General features: G+C 50.7%; 1 protein-coding gene across 1 annotated transcript in view; it reads left to right on the top strand.

Moving 5' to 3' along the window:
• The window catches only part of EGFLAM (EGF like, fibronectin type III and laminin G domains), a 135,590-nt gene that overhangs the window by 99,233 nt on the left and 19,243 nt on the right, over nucleotides 1-17,114 (top strand). Inside the window, exons 17-18 of the mRNA XM_029061258.1 lie at nucleotides 2,566-2,682; nucleotides 11,303-11,483. Coding sequence (XP_028917091.1) covers nucleotides 2,566-2,682; nucleotides 11,303-11,483 — 298 coding nt within the window. The remainder of the gene's footprint in view (nucleotides 1-2,565; nucleotides 2,683-11,302; nucleotides 11,484-17,114) is intronic.

The following is a 17,114-nucleotide window of genomic DNA, read 5'->3' as shown; positions in this document are numbered from 1 at the left end:
TAATAACTGTGATATTTGCCAAGTGCTGTACTAAGCACTGGGGTCATCAATCAATCAGTGGTTTTTGAGAGTTTACTGTGTGCAGAGCAGTGTACTAAAAACTTGGGAAGAGTACAATGCAACGGAGTTTGCAGACACATTCCCCGACCACACCAAGTTTAGTCAATATCATATTTATTGAGCGTTTACTGTGTGCCAAGACAATCAGTCGTATTTATTGAGCACTTATTGTGTGTAGAGCACTGCACTGAGCACTTGGGAGAATACAATATCGCAATAAACAGACACATTCCCTGCCCACAGCTAGCTTACAGTCTAGAGGGTAGATACAAGATAATCAGATCCTTTATGAGACTCACAGTCTAAGTAGGAGGGAGAACAGGTAATGACTCCCCATTTTGCAGATGAGGGAACTGAGACCCGGGGAGGTTTAGTGGCTACACACAGAAGGTAAGTAATAGAGTCAGGATTGGAACACAGAGCCTCTGATGCGCAGGCCCATGCTCTTCCCCATAGGCCACGCTCCTTCCCTTGCTATCCCCTTTGCTTCTGTTCTATGGGAAATGAACTAAGGAGGTGGGCGAGGAAAGATTCCTATGAATACTCTGGCTCCTTGGTCCCCGGCCAGTGGTTGCCCAGGTTGGTTAGATCTGAAAAGACCGGTGGGTGTGACTTGTTGAGAGAAAAAGAAATAACTTTGTCTCTGATGTAATGCTGTCATTCATGTGCAAGCGCTGCCTAAGCTTGTAGGTGAGGGCTCAGGTGAGTATGTGAGGCAAGAAAGAGGGGGAAATTAGCTCTAGTCCATGGAAGTCGGTTGATCACTCCCAGGGGGGCAGAACAACTGCCGTTTTCATTTTCAGAGGTTGGTTCCACCACATAGGTCCCCCAGAGCTCACTCTCAGCTAGGCACGTGGGGAGGTCTGGGGGTAGATTGTTTTGTCACCCAAGAAATGCCTGAAGTAGCATGGCTTAGCGGAAAGAATGGGGCCTGGGAGTCAGGGGACCTGGGTTCTAATACTAATTCTAACACCATTTGTCTGCTGGGTGACCTCAGGCAAATCACTCAAGTTTTCTGTGAATCGGGAACCTCGTCTCCGAAATGGGGTTTCAGTGCCTGATGATAATCCTAATAATAGTACAGTGCTTAGTACAGAATCTGGTACATAGTAAGCACTTAACACATACTTTTGAAAAATTACTGATGGATTGACTGAGTGATTTAATAATAATCACTGTGGCATTGAAGTGCTTACCATGTGCCAAGCAATTTACTAAGTGCTGGGGTAGATACAAGCCAATCAGGTCAGACATAGTCTATGTCCCACATGGGAGTCCCAGAATGAATCCCTATTTTACAGATGAGGTAACTGAGGCCCTGAGAAGGGAAATAACTTGTCCAAGGTCACGCAGCAAACACGTAATAATAATGATGTTGGTATTTGTTAAGCGCTTACTATGTGCCGAGCGCTGTTCGAAGCGCTGGGGTAGACACAGGGGAATGAGGTTGTCCCACGTGGGGCTCACAGTCTTAATCCCCATTTTACAGATGAGGGAACTGAGGCACCAAGAAGTGAAGTGACTCGCCCAAAGTCACACAGCTGCCAAGTGGCCGAGCCGGGATTCGAACCCATGACCTCTGACTCCAAAGCCCGTGCTCTTTCCACTGAGCCACGCTGCTTCTCACGTGGTAGAGCCGGGATTAGAACCCGGGTCCTTCTGACTCCCAGACCTCTGTCCTATCCACTGGGCCGTGCTGATTCTAGTAGTATTTATCAACCACCCACGATACACAGAGTAGTGCACAGCGTTGTGGCGGGGGGTTGCAGTTACGTCAGATTAATAGTAGGTGCCCTCAAGGGGCTTACAGCCCAAGGGACTGAAAGTGAGCTCCGGGGGTGTCACGGGAAAGAGAAGCCCCGTGGCCAGGAAGTGAAGCTCAGGTCTTATAAATTCCCACTGAGGGTAGAATCTCTGCCAGTTGGCCCTCTCTCGCCCAACTGAGGCACCGACTCAACGCGTGGCTGAGTGGAAAGAGCCTGGGCTGCGGAGTCAGAGGTCATGGGTTCGACTCCCGGCTCTGCCACTTGTCAGCCGTGTGACTGTGGGCGAGTCACTTCGCTTCTCTGTGCCTCAGTTACCTCATCTGGAAAATGGGGATTAACTGTGAGCCTCACGTGGGACAACCTGATGACCCTGTATCTCCCCCAGCGCTTAGAACAGCGCTCTGCACATAGTAAGCGCTTAACAAATACCGACGTTATCAACATTATTATTACCGTGGCCGGAGGAGCCGAGGCCGCGGTGGCCAAGGGGTAGGCCTTTCCCGGTCAATCAATCAATCGACCATAGTATTTACTGAAAGCTTAACGTGTGCAGAGCGCTGTACTAAATGCTTGGGAGAGTCCAATAAAACAGAGTCGGTAGACAGGTTCCCTGCCCACAGCGAGCTTCCAGTCTAGATCCTTGTCATGGAAGGATCCAAGGTTTCAGGACTTCCCCCGCCAGGCAGGAAGGTAATCTTGCAACGTAACGGACCTCGGGCTTATTTCGTGTGCACGGCAGGGGGCCTTCACCCAGATCAAGTGCAACTCCGACATATTTCTCGGAGGAGTTCCCGACTACGACAACGTGAAGAAGAACGCGGGTATCCTCCGGCCCTTCACGGGGAGCATTCAGAAGGTAAGCATTCGCCGGACCGGCCAGGTGGCGGCTTCTTTTCTGTGGTATTTGTTAAGCGCTTACTATGGCTCAACTACTGATCTAAGCTCCAGAGTGGAAACGAGATAAGTCGGATGCAGTCACCGTCCCGCAGAGGGCTCGCAAATTAATCAGATTAATAGAGAAGCAGGGTGGATTAGTGGAAGGAGCCCGGACTTGGGAGTCAAAGGATCTGGGTTCTAATCTTGGCTCCGCCACTTGTCTGCTGTGTGACCTTTGGGCGCGAGTCACTTAACTTCTCTGTGCCTCAGTTACCTCATCGGTAAAATGGGGATTAAGACTGTGAGCCCCACGTGGGACAACCTGATTCCCCTGTCTACCCCAGCGCTTAACAAATACCAACATTATTATTATTATTATTATTAGAAGTTTTTGTTTGATGCGGAGTAGACATAGACCCTGCCCTTAAGGAACTTACAGTCTAGTGGTCAGTCAGTCGATCGTATTTATTGAGCGCTTGCCGTCTGCAGAGCACTGTACTAAGTATTTGGGAGAGTACAATATTATAAAACAGACCCATTCCCTGCCCACCACGATCTTACATTCCAGTCACAGTCAGTCAGTTGTGTTTACTGAGTACTGGGCTTAGCTCTCGGGAGAGTACAGTAGAGCAATATAACAGACACTTTCTCTGCCCACAATGAATTTACAGAGTAGAGAGGGAGACAGGTATGGATAGAAATAAATAATTTACAGATACGGACATAAGTGCTGTGGGGAGACAGGCAGACACAGAGTGGGAGCAGGAAGGAAAAATAAAGATGTAACATAAAGAAAAGAGTTTGGAAAGAAATAAACAAAAATAATGATGGCATTTGTTAAGTGCTTACTATGAGCCAGGCACTGTACTGAGCACTGCGATGGATACGAGCAAACTGAGTTGGGCACTGCCCCTGCCCCACGTGGGACTCATAGTCTCATAGTCTCAATCCCCGTTTTACAGATGAGGTAACTGAGGCCCAGAGCAGTCAAGCGACTTACCCAAGGTCACACAGCACACAAGTCTGCTTCTAGACTGTGAGCTTGTTGTTGGGTAGGGATTGTCTCTGTTGCCGAATTGTACTTTTCAAGTGCTTAGTACAGTGCTCTGCACACAGTAAGCTCTCAATAATGAATGAATGAATGAATGAATGAATGAATGAATGAATGTGGACAGCTACCCAGTTCTCTAAAAGGCGGATGTGTTTCTGCAGACCCTCCTTCTCTAGTCCGTGAGCTCCTTGTGGGCAGGCAATGTGTCTACCAACTCTGCTGTAGTGTACTCTCCCAAACACTTAGCACGGTGCTCGGCACGCAGTAAGCACCCAGTAAGGACCATCGATTAGCTGGTTGGTTGAAGCAGACGTGGATTGCGTTACTCCCTCATGACAAACCCCACAAGCAGACAATGCAACCTTCTCCACAGTCACCATTTTGCGCTGTATCCAACCAGGTTCACCTTGGTGGGAAAACATTCCCTAGTAGCAATTCGGCTAGAACGGAGTGAAAGCACATGGTATGACAGAATGAAGTGTTGCCCGAAGCGCTAAGAATGATTACTGGGGAGAAAGAACCAGGTCAGAATTATTCCCTGACCTTTCCTCCCCTCCTCTGTCTTCTCTTGGGTGGTCATTCGGTGAGCCCATAGTAGCTGCCAGTTGGGGACAAAGAAGGAAGAAGGAGGCATTGTTTTATTGCACCTTCTGGGGACCCGGCATTGCCAGCTGGAGGCAATCAGTCAATCATTCCACCAATGGTATTTATTGAGCGTCTACTGTGTGTGGAGCACTGTAGTAAGAGCTTGGGAGAGTACCCTACAACAGAGTTGGTAAATACGTACCATCCCCTCCTCCTCCATACCTTATCTCACCTTGGCTTCACGGACTCTGTCCTCTCCTGGTTCTCCTCTTACCTCTCTGGCCGATCATTCTCGGTCTCCTACGCCGGAGCCTCCTCCCCCTCCCATCCTTTAACTGTTGGAGTTCCTCAAGGGTCAGTTCTTGGCCCTCTTCTGTTCTCCATTTACACTCACTCCCTCGGTGAACTCATCCGCTCTCACGGCTCTGACTACCATCTCTACGCAGATGACACGCAGATCTACATCTCCGCCCCTGTCCTCTCCCCCTCCCTTCGGGCTCGCGTCTCCTCCCGCCTCCGGGACGTCTCCACCTGGATGTCGGCCCGCCACCTAAAACTCAACATGAGCAAGACTGAGCTCCTCATCTTCCCTCCCAAGCCCGGTCCGCTCCCAGACTTCTCCATCACCGTGGATGGCACGACCATCCTTCCCGTCTCTCAGGCCCGCAATCTCGGTGTCATCCTTGACTCGTCCCTCTCGTTCACCCCACACATCCTATCCGTTACCGAGACCTGCCGGTTTCACCTCTACGATATCGCCAAGATCCGCCCTTTCCTCTCCACCCAAACGGCTACCTTACTGTTACGGGCTCTCGTTATATCCCGGCTAGACTACCGTGTCAGCCTTCTCTCTGACCTCCCTTCCTCCTCTCTCGCCCCGCTCCGGTCTATTCTTCACTCCGCTGCCCGGCTCATCTTCCCGCAGAAACGATCTGGGCGTGTCACTCCCCTTCTTAAACAACTCCAGTGGTTGCCTATCGACCTCCGCTCCAAACAAAAACTCCTCACTCTAGGCTTCGAGGCTCTCCGTCACCTCGCCCCTTCCTACCTCTCCTCCCTTCTCTCTTTCTACCGCCCACCCCGCACGCTCCGCTCCTCCGCCGCCCACCTCCTCGCCGTCCCTCGGTCTCGCCTATCCCGCCGTCGACCCCTGGGTCACGTCCTCCCGCGGTCCCGGAACGCCCTCCCTCCTCACCTCCGCCAAACCGATTCTCTTTCCCTCTTCAAAACCTTACTTAAAAATCACCTCCTCCAAGAGGCCTTCCCAGACTGAGCTCCTCTTCCCCCTCTACTCCCTCTGCCATCCCCCCTTTACCTCTCCGCAGCTAAAGCCTCATTTTCGCCTTTTCCCTCTGCTCCTCCACCTCTCCCTTCCCATCCCCACAGCACTGTACCCGTCCGCTCAACTATATATATTTTCGTTACCCTATTTATTTTGTTAATGAATTGTACATCGCCTTGATTCTATTTAGTTGCCATCGGTTTTTACGAGATGTTCTTCCCCTTGACGCTGTTTAGTGCCATTGTTCTTGTCTGTCCGTCTCCCCCGATTAGACTGTAAGCCCGTCAAACGGCAGGGACTGTCTCTATCTGTTGCCGACTTGTTCATCCCAAGCGCTTAGTACAGTGCTCTGCACATAGTAAGCGCTCAATAAATACTATTGAATACTATTGAATGAACGTTCCCTGCCTACAATAATAATGATGAAGATGGTATTTGTTAAGTGCTTACTACGTGCCAAGCACTGTTCTAAGCGCCGAGGTAGATACAAGCTAATCGGGTTGTCCCACATGGGGCTCACAGTCTTAATCCCCATTTTATAGATGAGGTAACTGAGGCACAGAGAGGTTAAGCGGCTTCCCACTTAACACACTCATAGTCTACAGAGGCGCTGATAAGCCATGAATGGCTTATCGGATAGCCCTCTAGACTTTAAGCTCGTCGTGGGCAGGGAATATGTCTGTTGTGTTGTTGCGTTGTACTCTTCCAAGCACTTACTACAGTGCTCTGCACGCAGTAAACACTCAGTAGATATGATTGATTGAGATGGGGATTTAGGGACAGATGAGCCTGAAAACTGGCAAATCTAGAACCTTCTAAATCAGATTCCTGAAGGAAAAAATTGTCAAAATGGCAAATCAACCCTGCTGAATTTCCTACTGCTGGTTTTCCTCACCTGTCCATCTGTAAATTTGATCACTCTCCCACCTCAGCAGTCGCAAATGCAGGACCAGGGACCAAATGACATCGAGTCCCACCGGTTTGCAAATAGGCTCCCAGAGCCTATTGACCAGTAAGAATTGGGTCCAGCTCTGTTTCTTTTTTGTCACCGTCTCCCCGCATTTCTTGCCCTTTCTCTCACGGAGTCCACTGCTCTCCTCTGTCACTGGCAGCTGACGCACTCTAAGATCGTAGATCTACTCTGTTGTCTATTACCAATGCCCGCCCCTTCAGACCTCCAACAGAAAGGGCCAAGAATGTACCGGTGACATCTCGTACATCCCATTAAGCCTGCCGCCTCTCTCGGGCCCCGGTAGCGTAGGCTAGATGCGGATTTCCAAGTTGGGTCGCGGTTGGGAAATGGTCGAAGGGTAGGACTGGCCATAAGGAACTTGAATTTCCTCACACTTGGTTGATTTCTTTTTAGAATCAGGTAGATCCTGGGACTACCTGGCTTCCTTGCATTTTTTTCCTCCCGTCCCCTGTTGGGTGTGAGGCAGTGGGGCCCCTCAGGACCCTAGCCTGTCCGCTCGGGGATGTCGACCGTACCTCGATCTTGTCTGTCTCACATCCTGCCTCTGGCCTGGAGCTCCCTTCGCTTCATATCCCACAGACCATCACTCTCCCCACCTTCAAATCATCAAAATCGCCTTACTAAAAAATCACCTTATTACTCTGGCGATTCATCTAATCTAATCACCTAATCTAATCATCTAACCTAATCACATCTCCTCCAAGAGGCCTTCCCTGACTAAGCTCTCATTTCCCCTGCTCACTCTCCCTGCTGCAGCATCTTTACACTTGGATCTGTACCCTTTAAGCACTTGACATTCATCCCACCCACAGCACTTATGTATATGTCGGTAATTTAATATCTGTCTCCCTCTCTAGTTGGTAAACACCTTGTGGGCGGGGAACATGTCTACCAACTCTCTTGTACTCTCCCAAGTGCTTAGTTCAGTGCTCTTCACACAGCAGATGCTCAATACATGCTATGGATTTATCTCTCGTTTATCTCTCATTCAGGTTTTCAGGTGGATTCCTGATTCCCTGAATGTTAACTCTTGTTTATCCTTCCCTGGGATGTGCTTAATGAGCCAACTACCCTTCCTCCTCACTACTTGCCTCGATCGGTTAATCCACCGATGACATTTATTGAGCTATTTCTGTGTCCACAGCACTGTGTTGAGGGTTTAGGAGACTTAAACCTAAGATAAAACACATGGTCCCTGCCCTCAAGGGGCTTAATAATAATAATAATAGCGTTGGTATTTGTTAAGCGCTTACTGTGTGCAGAACACTGTTCTAAGCGCTGGGGTAGATGCTGGGTATTGAGGTTGTCCCACGTGAGGCTCACAGTCTTAATCCCCATTTTACAGATGAGGGAACTGAGGCACAGAGAAGTGAAGTGACTTGCCCACAGTCACACAATTTAATGGGGACAGGCAGGCATAAATGATTTACAAAGAGAGAAAACGGGAAGGAAGCACAAGCATATAACAGATAATAATAATAATGATTATGGTATTTGTTAAGCGCTTACTATGTGCCAAGCACCGTTCTAAGCACTGGGGTAGATGCAAGGTAATCAGGTTGTCCCACTTGGGGCTCACAGTCTTAATCCCCATTTTACGGAGAAGGGAACTGTGGCAAAGAGAAGTGAGGTAGCTTGCCCAAGGTCACACAGAGGACAAGTGATGGAACCAGGATCAGAACCCATGTCCTCTGACTCCCAAGCCCATGCTTTTTTCATTAAGCCACGCTCCTTCTCTAAGCCACACTGCTTAACAGCAAGCGTGATAGCAAGAGTGTGTTAGGATGAAATAGATGGATAATAAAGGCTTTATTAATAATAATAATGATAATAATGGCATTTGTGAAGCGTTTACTATGTGCCGAGCACTGTTCTAAGCGCTGGAGGAGATACGAGGTAATCAGGTTGTCCCACGTGGGGCTCACAGTCTTTAATTCCCATTTTACAAATGAGGTAACTGAGGCACAGAGAAGTCAAGTGACTTTACAATGGCTTGCACTCACATACCTATGCGCTGAGGGTGGTAGGTGTAAATTGTCTCTCTTTGTTGTTGAACTGTACTTTCCAAGTGCTTAGTACAGTGCTCTGCACACAGTAAGCGCTCAATAAATGCGATTGAATGAATGAATAAATGGAGAAGTATTCATTCAATCGTAGCTCTCCTCGTGGCTTTGGGGTTAAAAAAGCCACCCGATCCCGGTTATCTTGGTAGGTATCGTGTCCACCCCAAGCGGCCTCAGTCTTCTTCTTGATGCTGAAGGGGGCAGCGTGGCCTAGTCGAAAGATCACAGACTCAGGGGGCAGAGGACCTGGGTTCTAATCCCTGCTCTGCCACTTCTCTGTTGTGTGACCTTGGGCAAATCACTCCACTTCTCTGTGCCTCAGTTCCCTCATCTGTAAAACGGGGATCGAGACTGAGCACCACGTGGGACAGGGACTGTGTCCGCCTCGATTTGCTGGTATCCTTCCCGGCGTTTAGTACAGTGCCTGGTACATAGTAAGAGTTTAACAAATACCATTCATTCATTCCCCTCTTCAGAGCCCTCCTGAGAGCTCACCTCCTCCAGGAGGCCTTCCCAAACTGAGCCCCCCCTTTCCCTATGCTCCTCTTCCCCCCCCCCCGCCCTCTGCTCTTCCCCCTTCCCCTCCCCTCAACACTGTGCATATTTGTATATATTATTTATTACCTTATTAATTTTGTTAATGAGGTGTATATCGCCAAGATTCTATTTATCTCGATGATGATGTTTTGTTTTGTTCTGTTCTGTTTTGCTTTGCTTTGCTGTCTCCCCCATTTAGACTGTGAGCCCGTTATTGGGCAGGGATTGTCTCTGTTGCCAAACTGTACATTCCAAGCGCTTAGTACAGTGTTCTGCACATAGTAAGTGCTCAATAAATACTATCGAATGAATGGAAAGTACAGTTTGACAACAGATAGAGACAATCCCTACCCCAAAACGGTCTCACAGTCTAAAAGGGGGAGACAACAAAACAAAGCCAAGTGGACAGGCATCGCTAACATCAAAATAGATATATAGAGTTATAGATATATATACATAGAATTATCGATATATACCACAATTATTGTTATTCATTCTTTCACTGTGGTATTTATTGAGCGTTTACTGTGTGCATAGCACTGTCCTAAGCATTTTGGAGAGTACAGCGTAACAACCAGACACATTCCTTTCCCCCGGCGAGCTTGCAGTCTAGTAGGGGGGGGGGAGACAGAAATTAATATAAATAAATGACAGCTATGTACATAAGTACTGTGGGGCTGGGATGGGGATGAATAAAGGGAGCAGGTCAGGGTGATGCAGAAGGGAGTGGGAGAAGAGGAGAGGGGGGCTCAGTCAGGGCAGGCCTCTTGGAGAATATTACTAGTAAGTGGTTAGCAAAAACCATTTACCAACAAAAAAAAAAACACGGGGTGGAGAGAGAGCACCAGGCTTGCTCCCAGCTCGGTGTGTGCGTTTCCCCAGAGCGGGTAAGCCTCAGGAAATGAATGTTCCCAGCAGGATGTGCTGTGCTGCCCCTGGGTGACCTCCCTGCTTGTTGTGAAGTTCTCCCAGCCCCTTCCCTCCCGCACCGCCCCCCCCCCCCCCCAAGAGATGCTTGAAGATGTGTGAGCCTCTCAGAACTTCCCAAGATCCAAAGCACGTTGTTTTCCTCGGGAGACCTCCCCCAGCTTGTTGAAAGGTTCCCACATTCCCCCCTCCCGGCACCCCCGGGGACCGCCGGAACTTCCCAAGGCCTGTGGCGGCACACTACAGCTCTGAAGGGAAGTCGGAGTCTCACCCGGGGCTGGAAGAGTCACATATGCTTTTAATGGGGCAGGAAGTGGACTTCTGAATCACGTGGAGAGGCCAGCGCCCGTCCCGTACTCCCGTACTCCCTCTTGTCCATGAGGAATTGAGATGGGAGTCCAGGTGGGAACTAGCTCCCGGAGAAACGGCGTGGTCTAGTGGAAAAAGCACGGACCCGGGGGTCAGAGGACCTGGGTTCCAATTCCGGCTCCGTCACTCGTCTGCCGCGTGACCTCGGGCAAGTCGTTGAAGTTCTCTGGTCCTCAGTTCCCTCATCTGTAAGATGGAGACCAAGATCGTGAGCCCCGTAGGGGACCGGGGCCGTGTCCAAACTGACTATCTCGTGTCTACCCCATTGCTTAGTACGGTGCCTGGCACATAGTAAGCACTATGAAAATATGGAAAAAATAAATAAATGGGAGCGCAGGGGTTAGGACAGCTGGGTCCTCTTGGGTGCCACCAGTGAGTGCAACAGCCAAAGAGGAACTGGTAGGTCCGTGGTCTGGGTTCCAGTGTCATGAAATATACCCGAGTCCATCATCCGTCCACGCCTCCGCCTGCCATGATGATAATGATGCCATTTGTTAAGCGCTTACTATGTACCAGGCACCGGACTGAGCACTGGGGCGGATACAAGCAAATCAAGTGGACACAGTCCCTGTCCCTCTTGAGGCTCACGGTCTCAGTCCCCGTTTTCCAGATGAGATAACCGAGGCACAGAGAAGCGAAGTCCCACAGCAGACAAGTGGTGGAGCCGGGATTAGAACCCACGGCCTTCTGACTCCCAAGCCAGTGCCCTATCCTCTCCGACATGCTGATTCTCAGTACGCCATGCTGCCGTGTCAGCGGCCTCCGGACCTGCCCTCCCCGACAGAGTTTCTCTCTGCCTTTTCCTGCTCTCAGATCATCCTGAACGACAGACCCATCCGTGTCGGGCAGGATTTCACATCCGGGGTGAACGTGGAGAACACCGCCCACCCGTGCGTGCCCAGCCCCTGCGCCCACGGGGGCAGCTGCCGGCCCAAGAAGGATGGGTACGAGTGCGACTGCCCGCTGGGCTATAATGGGCAGCACTGCCAGAAAGGTAAACGGGGTGGGCTGGGGCGGAGGGACACTCTCGCGGAGCTGAGAGAGGGGACGAGGGCGATGCCGCCTGGCAAGTGGACTGGACCGTTGCCCTGCTGCCTGGGGGGGGGGGGGGGCGGGGGTGAGGGTGCATGGGATTGGTGGTGTTGATGCCGGTTTCATCCTGCCACAGCCGTGCCAGTCGGTAAGCGGTGTGGCGTAGTGATGATAATAATAATGTCGGTATTTGTTAAGCGCTTACTATGTGCAGAGCACTGTTCTCAGCGCTAGGGTAGATACAGGGTCATCGGGTTGTCCCACGTGGAGAGTTTCAATCCCCATTTTACAGATGAGGTCACTGAGGCACAGAGAATAATGTTAATAATGTTGGCGTTTGTTAAGCGCTTACTCTGTGCAGAGCACTGTTCTAAGCGCTGGGGTAGACACAGGGGAATCAGGTTGGCCCACGTGGGGCTCACGGTCTTCATCCCCGTTTTACAGATGAGGGAACTGAGGCACAGAGAAGTGAAGTGACTTGCCCACGGTCACACAGCTGGCCAAGTGGCAGAGGCGGGATTCGAACCCGTGACCCCGGACTCCAAAGCCCGTGCTCTTTCCACTGAGCCACGCTGCTTCGAGTTAAGTGACTTGCCCAGGGTCAGACAGCTGCCAAGTGACAGAGCCGGGATTCGAGCCCATGACCTCTGATCCCGAGCCGGGGCTCTTTCCACTGAGCCGCGCTGCTTCTCAGAGCAAGGGCCTGGGAGTCAGAAGGTTGTGGGTTCTAATCGCGGCTCTGCTACTTGTCTGCTGTATGACCTTGGGCAATTCACTTCATTTCTCTGGGCCTCATTTACCTCATCTGTAAAATGAGGATTGAGACTGGGAGCCCACTGTGGGACAGGGATGGCGTCCAAGCCGATTTGCTTGCACCCACCTTAGTACAGTGCCTGGCACAGAGTAAGCACTTAACAAATACCGTAATATTATTATTATTATGATGATGTCAGCAGTGTTTAATAATGTTGGTATTTGTTAAGCGCTTACTATGCGCAGAGCACTGTTCTAAGCGCTGGGGGAGATACAGGGTCATCAGGTCGTCCCACGTGAGGCTCACAGTTAATCCCCATTTTCCAGGTGAGGTAACCGAGGCACAGAGAAGTGAAGTGACTCGCCCACAGTCACCCAGCTGACAAGTGGCCGAGCCGGGATTCGAACCCGTGACCTCGGACTCCAAAGCCCGGGCTCTTTCCACTGAGCCACGCTGCTTGCAGAGCACTGTGCTAAGTGCTTGGGAGAGCCCAATAGAACAAAAAACAGACACACTGTACCACCGGGGCAGAGTGACCATCCTGCTGTCCAGACTTCCTCATTTCTGGAGGCAAGAAAGACAGATGAGACAGAGACAGATGGAGAGGGGGAGACAGACGGGGATGCTGGGGAGAGAGACAGAGAACCAGGCCTTGCCCAAATCCCCAGGACCCAGAGGAAATCAAGATAGGTTTTCGGGAAATGCAGCCGAAAGCTTAGAAGAGAAACCGAATATACTCCGCCTCCTTTCTGTTTCCTCTTCGTTTGGGTCCCCTGGGATCTGCGTTTCTCCCGCCGCCTTTTCTAGTGCGATTCTGCTGTCAGCAGTCTCTGGGTTTTTTCCCAGTGGAACAGGAGGGCGGGGAGAGAAAAGAGGAGGCCTTGGTCGAAGGGAGAGGAGGATTGGGTGTGGAAAAGATTGAAACAGAGAGTCATAAGGGTGCCCGTGAGGTGTTTTCTTCAGGGGTGCTGAGGAGATAGATGGCAGAGCGTCTTTTCTGAACTCTGCCTCTAGCGGGTCCGGCGAAAGGAGGCTCCTGGGTTCCTGCCGAAATTGGAGTCGCTCCTTGCCCCCCTCCCCCCCCCCACGTCCCCCTCCCCCGCACAAACGTATTCACACTCACACACATTCCTTCTTCACCCATAAAGTCTCTCCTGCATCTCAGCCTTTCGACCCGATGGGGTTTTTCACCTGTTAATTTTACATGACCGTCTGACACTTTCAGCTACTTCCCAGGAAGCCAGCCCTGTAGGGAAATGGAGACCGTAAGCAAGGGCAGGGAATATGTTTATTGTTCCGTTTGTACTCTTCCAAGCTGTCAGTCCAGTGCTGTGCACACGGTAATAATAATAATAATAACAATGTTGGTATTTGTTAAGCGCTTACTATGTGCCGAGCACCGTTCTAAGCGCTGGGGTAGACATAGGGGAATCAGGTTGTCCCACGTGGGGCTCACAGTCTTAATCCCCATTTTACAGATGAGGGAACTGAGGCGCAGAGAAGAAAATAAATATAATTGATTGAATAGCGAATGGGTTGCGGGATCATTGGGTTGGGAAAAGGAAGAAAGCAACCAGAGGGCATTGGAAGACATGAAAATCCAGGGATTTGCATGCGGAAACCCAGCAAAACGGCAGAAATGGGAAGTGTCATGGTGATTGAGGCTAACCCTCTTTGATCATTAGACTGTAAGCCCATTGTGGGAAGAGATGGTCTCTTTTATTTTTGCTGAATTGTATTTTCCAAGCACTTAGTACAGTGTTCTGCACACGGTAAGTGATCAATAAATACGATTGAATGAAACTCATCCCCGCCAGACAAAAACTGGGGTACTTCCACCTGTCGTCCCCCCTCCAACCAACACCATTCATTCATTCGCTCACTCGTATTTATTAAGCACTTACCGTGTGCAGAGCACTAAGCACTTGGGGAAGTACAGTACAAAAATAATCCGAGCCCAGAGTAGGGTCTTCCTCTATTCATTCAATCAATCGTATTTATTGAATGCTGTGCGCAGAGCACTCGACTAAGCACTTGGGAAAGTACAGTACGACGATAGACACATTCCCTGCCCGCAGTCCAAGCCCAGAGTAGGGTCTTCCTCCATTGATTCATTCAATCGTATTTATTGAGCGCTTACTGTGTGCAGAACAATGTACTGAGCACGTGGCAAAGTACAATTCGGCAACAGGTAGAGACAAGCCCTCTCCATTCAATAGTATTTATTGAGCGCTTACCATGTGCAGAGCACTGTACTAAGCGCTTGGAATGTACAATTTGGCAACAGATAGAGAGAATCCCTGCCCAACAACGGGCTCACACTCCCCAGCAACGGGCTCACGGTCTAGAAGTGGGTAGAGTCCCTCTAAGCACAGAAAGCTTTCCCAGCCTCCTGTGAAGTCTGCCACCCTATTTCTGGAAACTGAAGCTCTTGACTTGGGGCAAGTCACTTAACTTCTCGGTGCCTCAGTTACCTCCTCTGTAAAACGGGGATTACGACTGTGAGCCTCACGTGGGACGACCCGATGACCTTGCATCTACTCCAGCGCTTAGAACGGCGTTCGACACCTAGTGAGCGCTTAACGGATACCAGCGTTGTTAGTATTCCCTGGATGCCGAGTGGGGCGGTGAAAATGTGAATCTCGTGGCTGTGAACTGTAGATTCCAAGCGCGTAGTACAGCGCTCTGCACATAGTAAACGCTCAATGAATACGATTGAGCGAATGAATCGTGCTGGTGCAAGCTCTCATAATATCCCGGCTGGATTATTGTGTCAGCCTCCTCTCTGATCTCCCTTCCTCCCGTCTCTCCCCACTCCGGTCTACTCTTCATTCTGCTGCCCGGCTCATCTTCCCGCAGAAACGCTCTGGGCCTGTCACTCCCCTTCTTAAAAACCTCCAGTGGTTGCCTGTCGACCTCCGCTCCAAACAAAAACTCCTCACTCTTGGCTTCAAGGCTCTCCGTCAGCCTTGCCCCCTTCTACCTCACCTCCCTTCTCTCTTTCCGCCGCCCACCCCGCACGCTCCGCTCCTCTGCCGCCCACCTCCTCACCGGCCCCCGTTCTCGCCTATCCCTGGAATGGCCTCCCTCCTCACCTCTGCCAAACTAACTCTCTTCCCCTCTTCAAAACCCTACTGAGAGCTCACCTCCTCCAAGAGGCCTTCCTAGACTGAGCTACCCCTTTTCGCTCTGCTCCCTCTCTGCTCCCCCTCCACCCTCTGCTCCCTCCCCTTTCCCCCCCTCAGCTAAGCCCCCTTTCCCTCTGCTCCTCTCCCTCTCCCTTCCCCTCCCCTCAGCACTGTGCTCATTTGCATATATTTTTATTACCCTTTTTATTTTGTTAATGAGGTGTACATCCCCTTGATTCTATTTATTGTGATTATGTTGTTTTTGTCCATCCGTCTCCCCCGATTAGGCTGTGAGCCGTCATCGGGCAGGGATTGTCTCTCTCTGTTGCCCAATTGTACATTCCAAGTGCTTAGTACAGTGCTCTGCACAGAGAAGCAGCGTGGCCCAGTGGAAAGAGCACAGGCTTTTGGAGTCAGAGGGCATGGGTTCGAATCCCAGCTCTGCCACTTGTCAGCTGTGTGACTGTGGGCAAGTCACTTCACTCCTCGGTGCCTCAGTTCCCTCGTCTGTAAAATGGGGATGAAGACGGTGAGCCTCACGTGGGACAACCTGATTACCCTGTACTTACCCCAGCGCTTAGAACAGTGCTCTGCACGTAGTAAGCGCATAACCAATACCAACATTATTATGATTAGACTGTAAGCCCGTCAATGGGCAGCGATTGTCTCTATCTGTTGCCGAGTTGAACATTCCAAGCGCTTACTACGGTGCTCTGCACATAGTAAGCGCTCAATAAATACTATTGAATGAAAAGTGCCTGTTACCTCATCTGTAAAATGGGGATGAAGACTGTGAGCCTCACGTGGGACAACTTGATTACCCTGGATCTACCCCAGCGCTGAGAACGGTGCTCTGCCCATAGTAAGCGCTTAACAAATACCAACTTATAGTAAGCGCTCGATAAATACGATTGAGAGGAATGAATGAGTTGACAAGGGCCTTTGCTCTGCAACTGGAACGGAGGCCTAGAAAGCCAGGCCCCACTGGGACTGCTAGGTGACGGCGCCCTGCCATCCCAGGCGCCCGCTGGCCTGGAAGTGGCAGTGCCTTGGCAGCAAGGTTGGCAGGAAGAATCACTGGGTGGATCATAATGATAATGTTGGTATTTGTTAAGCGCTTACTATGTGCAGAGCACTGTTCTAAGCCCTGGGGTAGGTACAGGGTCATCAGGTTGTCCCGCATGAAGCTCCCAGTCTTCATCCCCATTTTCCAGATGAGGGAACTCTGAGGCACAGAGAAGTGAAGTGACTCGCCCACAGTCACACAGCTGACAAGTGGCAGAGCCGGGATCATCAGTGCGGCTCAAACGTCGGAAACCGACACTGGGTTGCTCCGGGGCAGCGGGGGGCAGACGAGGTCGACCCAAGCCCCATGGATGGACCACGAGCCTGGTAGGTCGTGGGTTCTAGTCCCGGCTCCGCCACTTGTCTGCTGTGTGCCCTTGGGTAAGTCACTTTACTTCTCTGGGCCTCGGTTCCCTCGTCTGTATAATGGGGGTTGAGACCGGGAGCCCCACGGGGGACAGGGGCCGTGTCCCACCCGATTTGCTCGTCTCCACCCCAGCGCTTAATAATTAATAATAATAATAATAATGTTGGTATTTGTTAAGCGCTTACTATGTGCACAGCACTGTTCTAAGCGCTGGGATAGATACAGAGTAATCAGTTTGTCCCACATGAGGCTCACAGTCTTAATCTCCATTTTACAGAT

The sequence above is a fragment of the Ornithorhynchus anatinus genome, chromosome 3 (genome assembly GCF_004115215.2).
Source record: "Ornithorhynchus anatinus isolate Pmale09 chromosome 3, mOrnAna1.pri.v4, whole genome shotgun sequence".
NCBI lineage: Eukaryota > Metazoa > Chordata > Mammalia > Monotremata > Ornithorhynchidae > Ornithorhynchus > Ornithorhynchus anatinus.
This window is presented reverse-complemented; position numbering and strand designations above follow the sequence as displayed.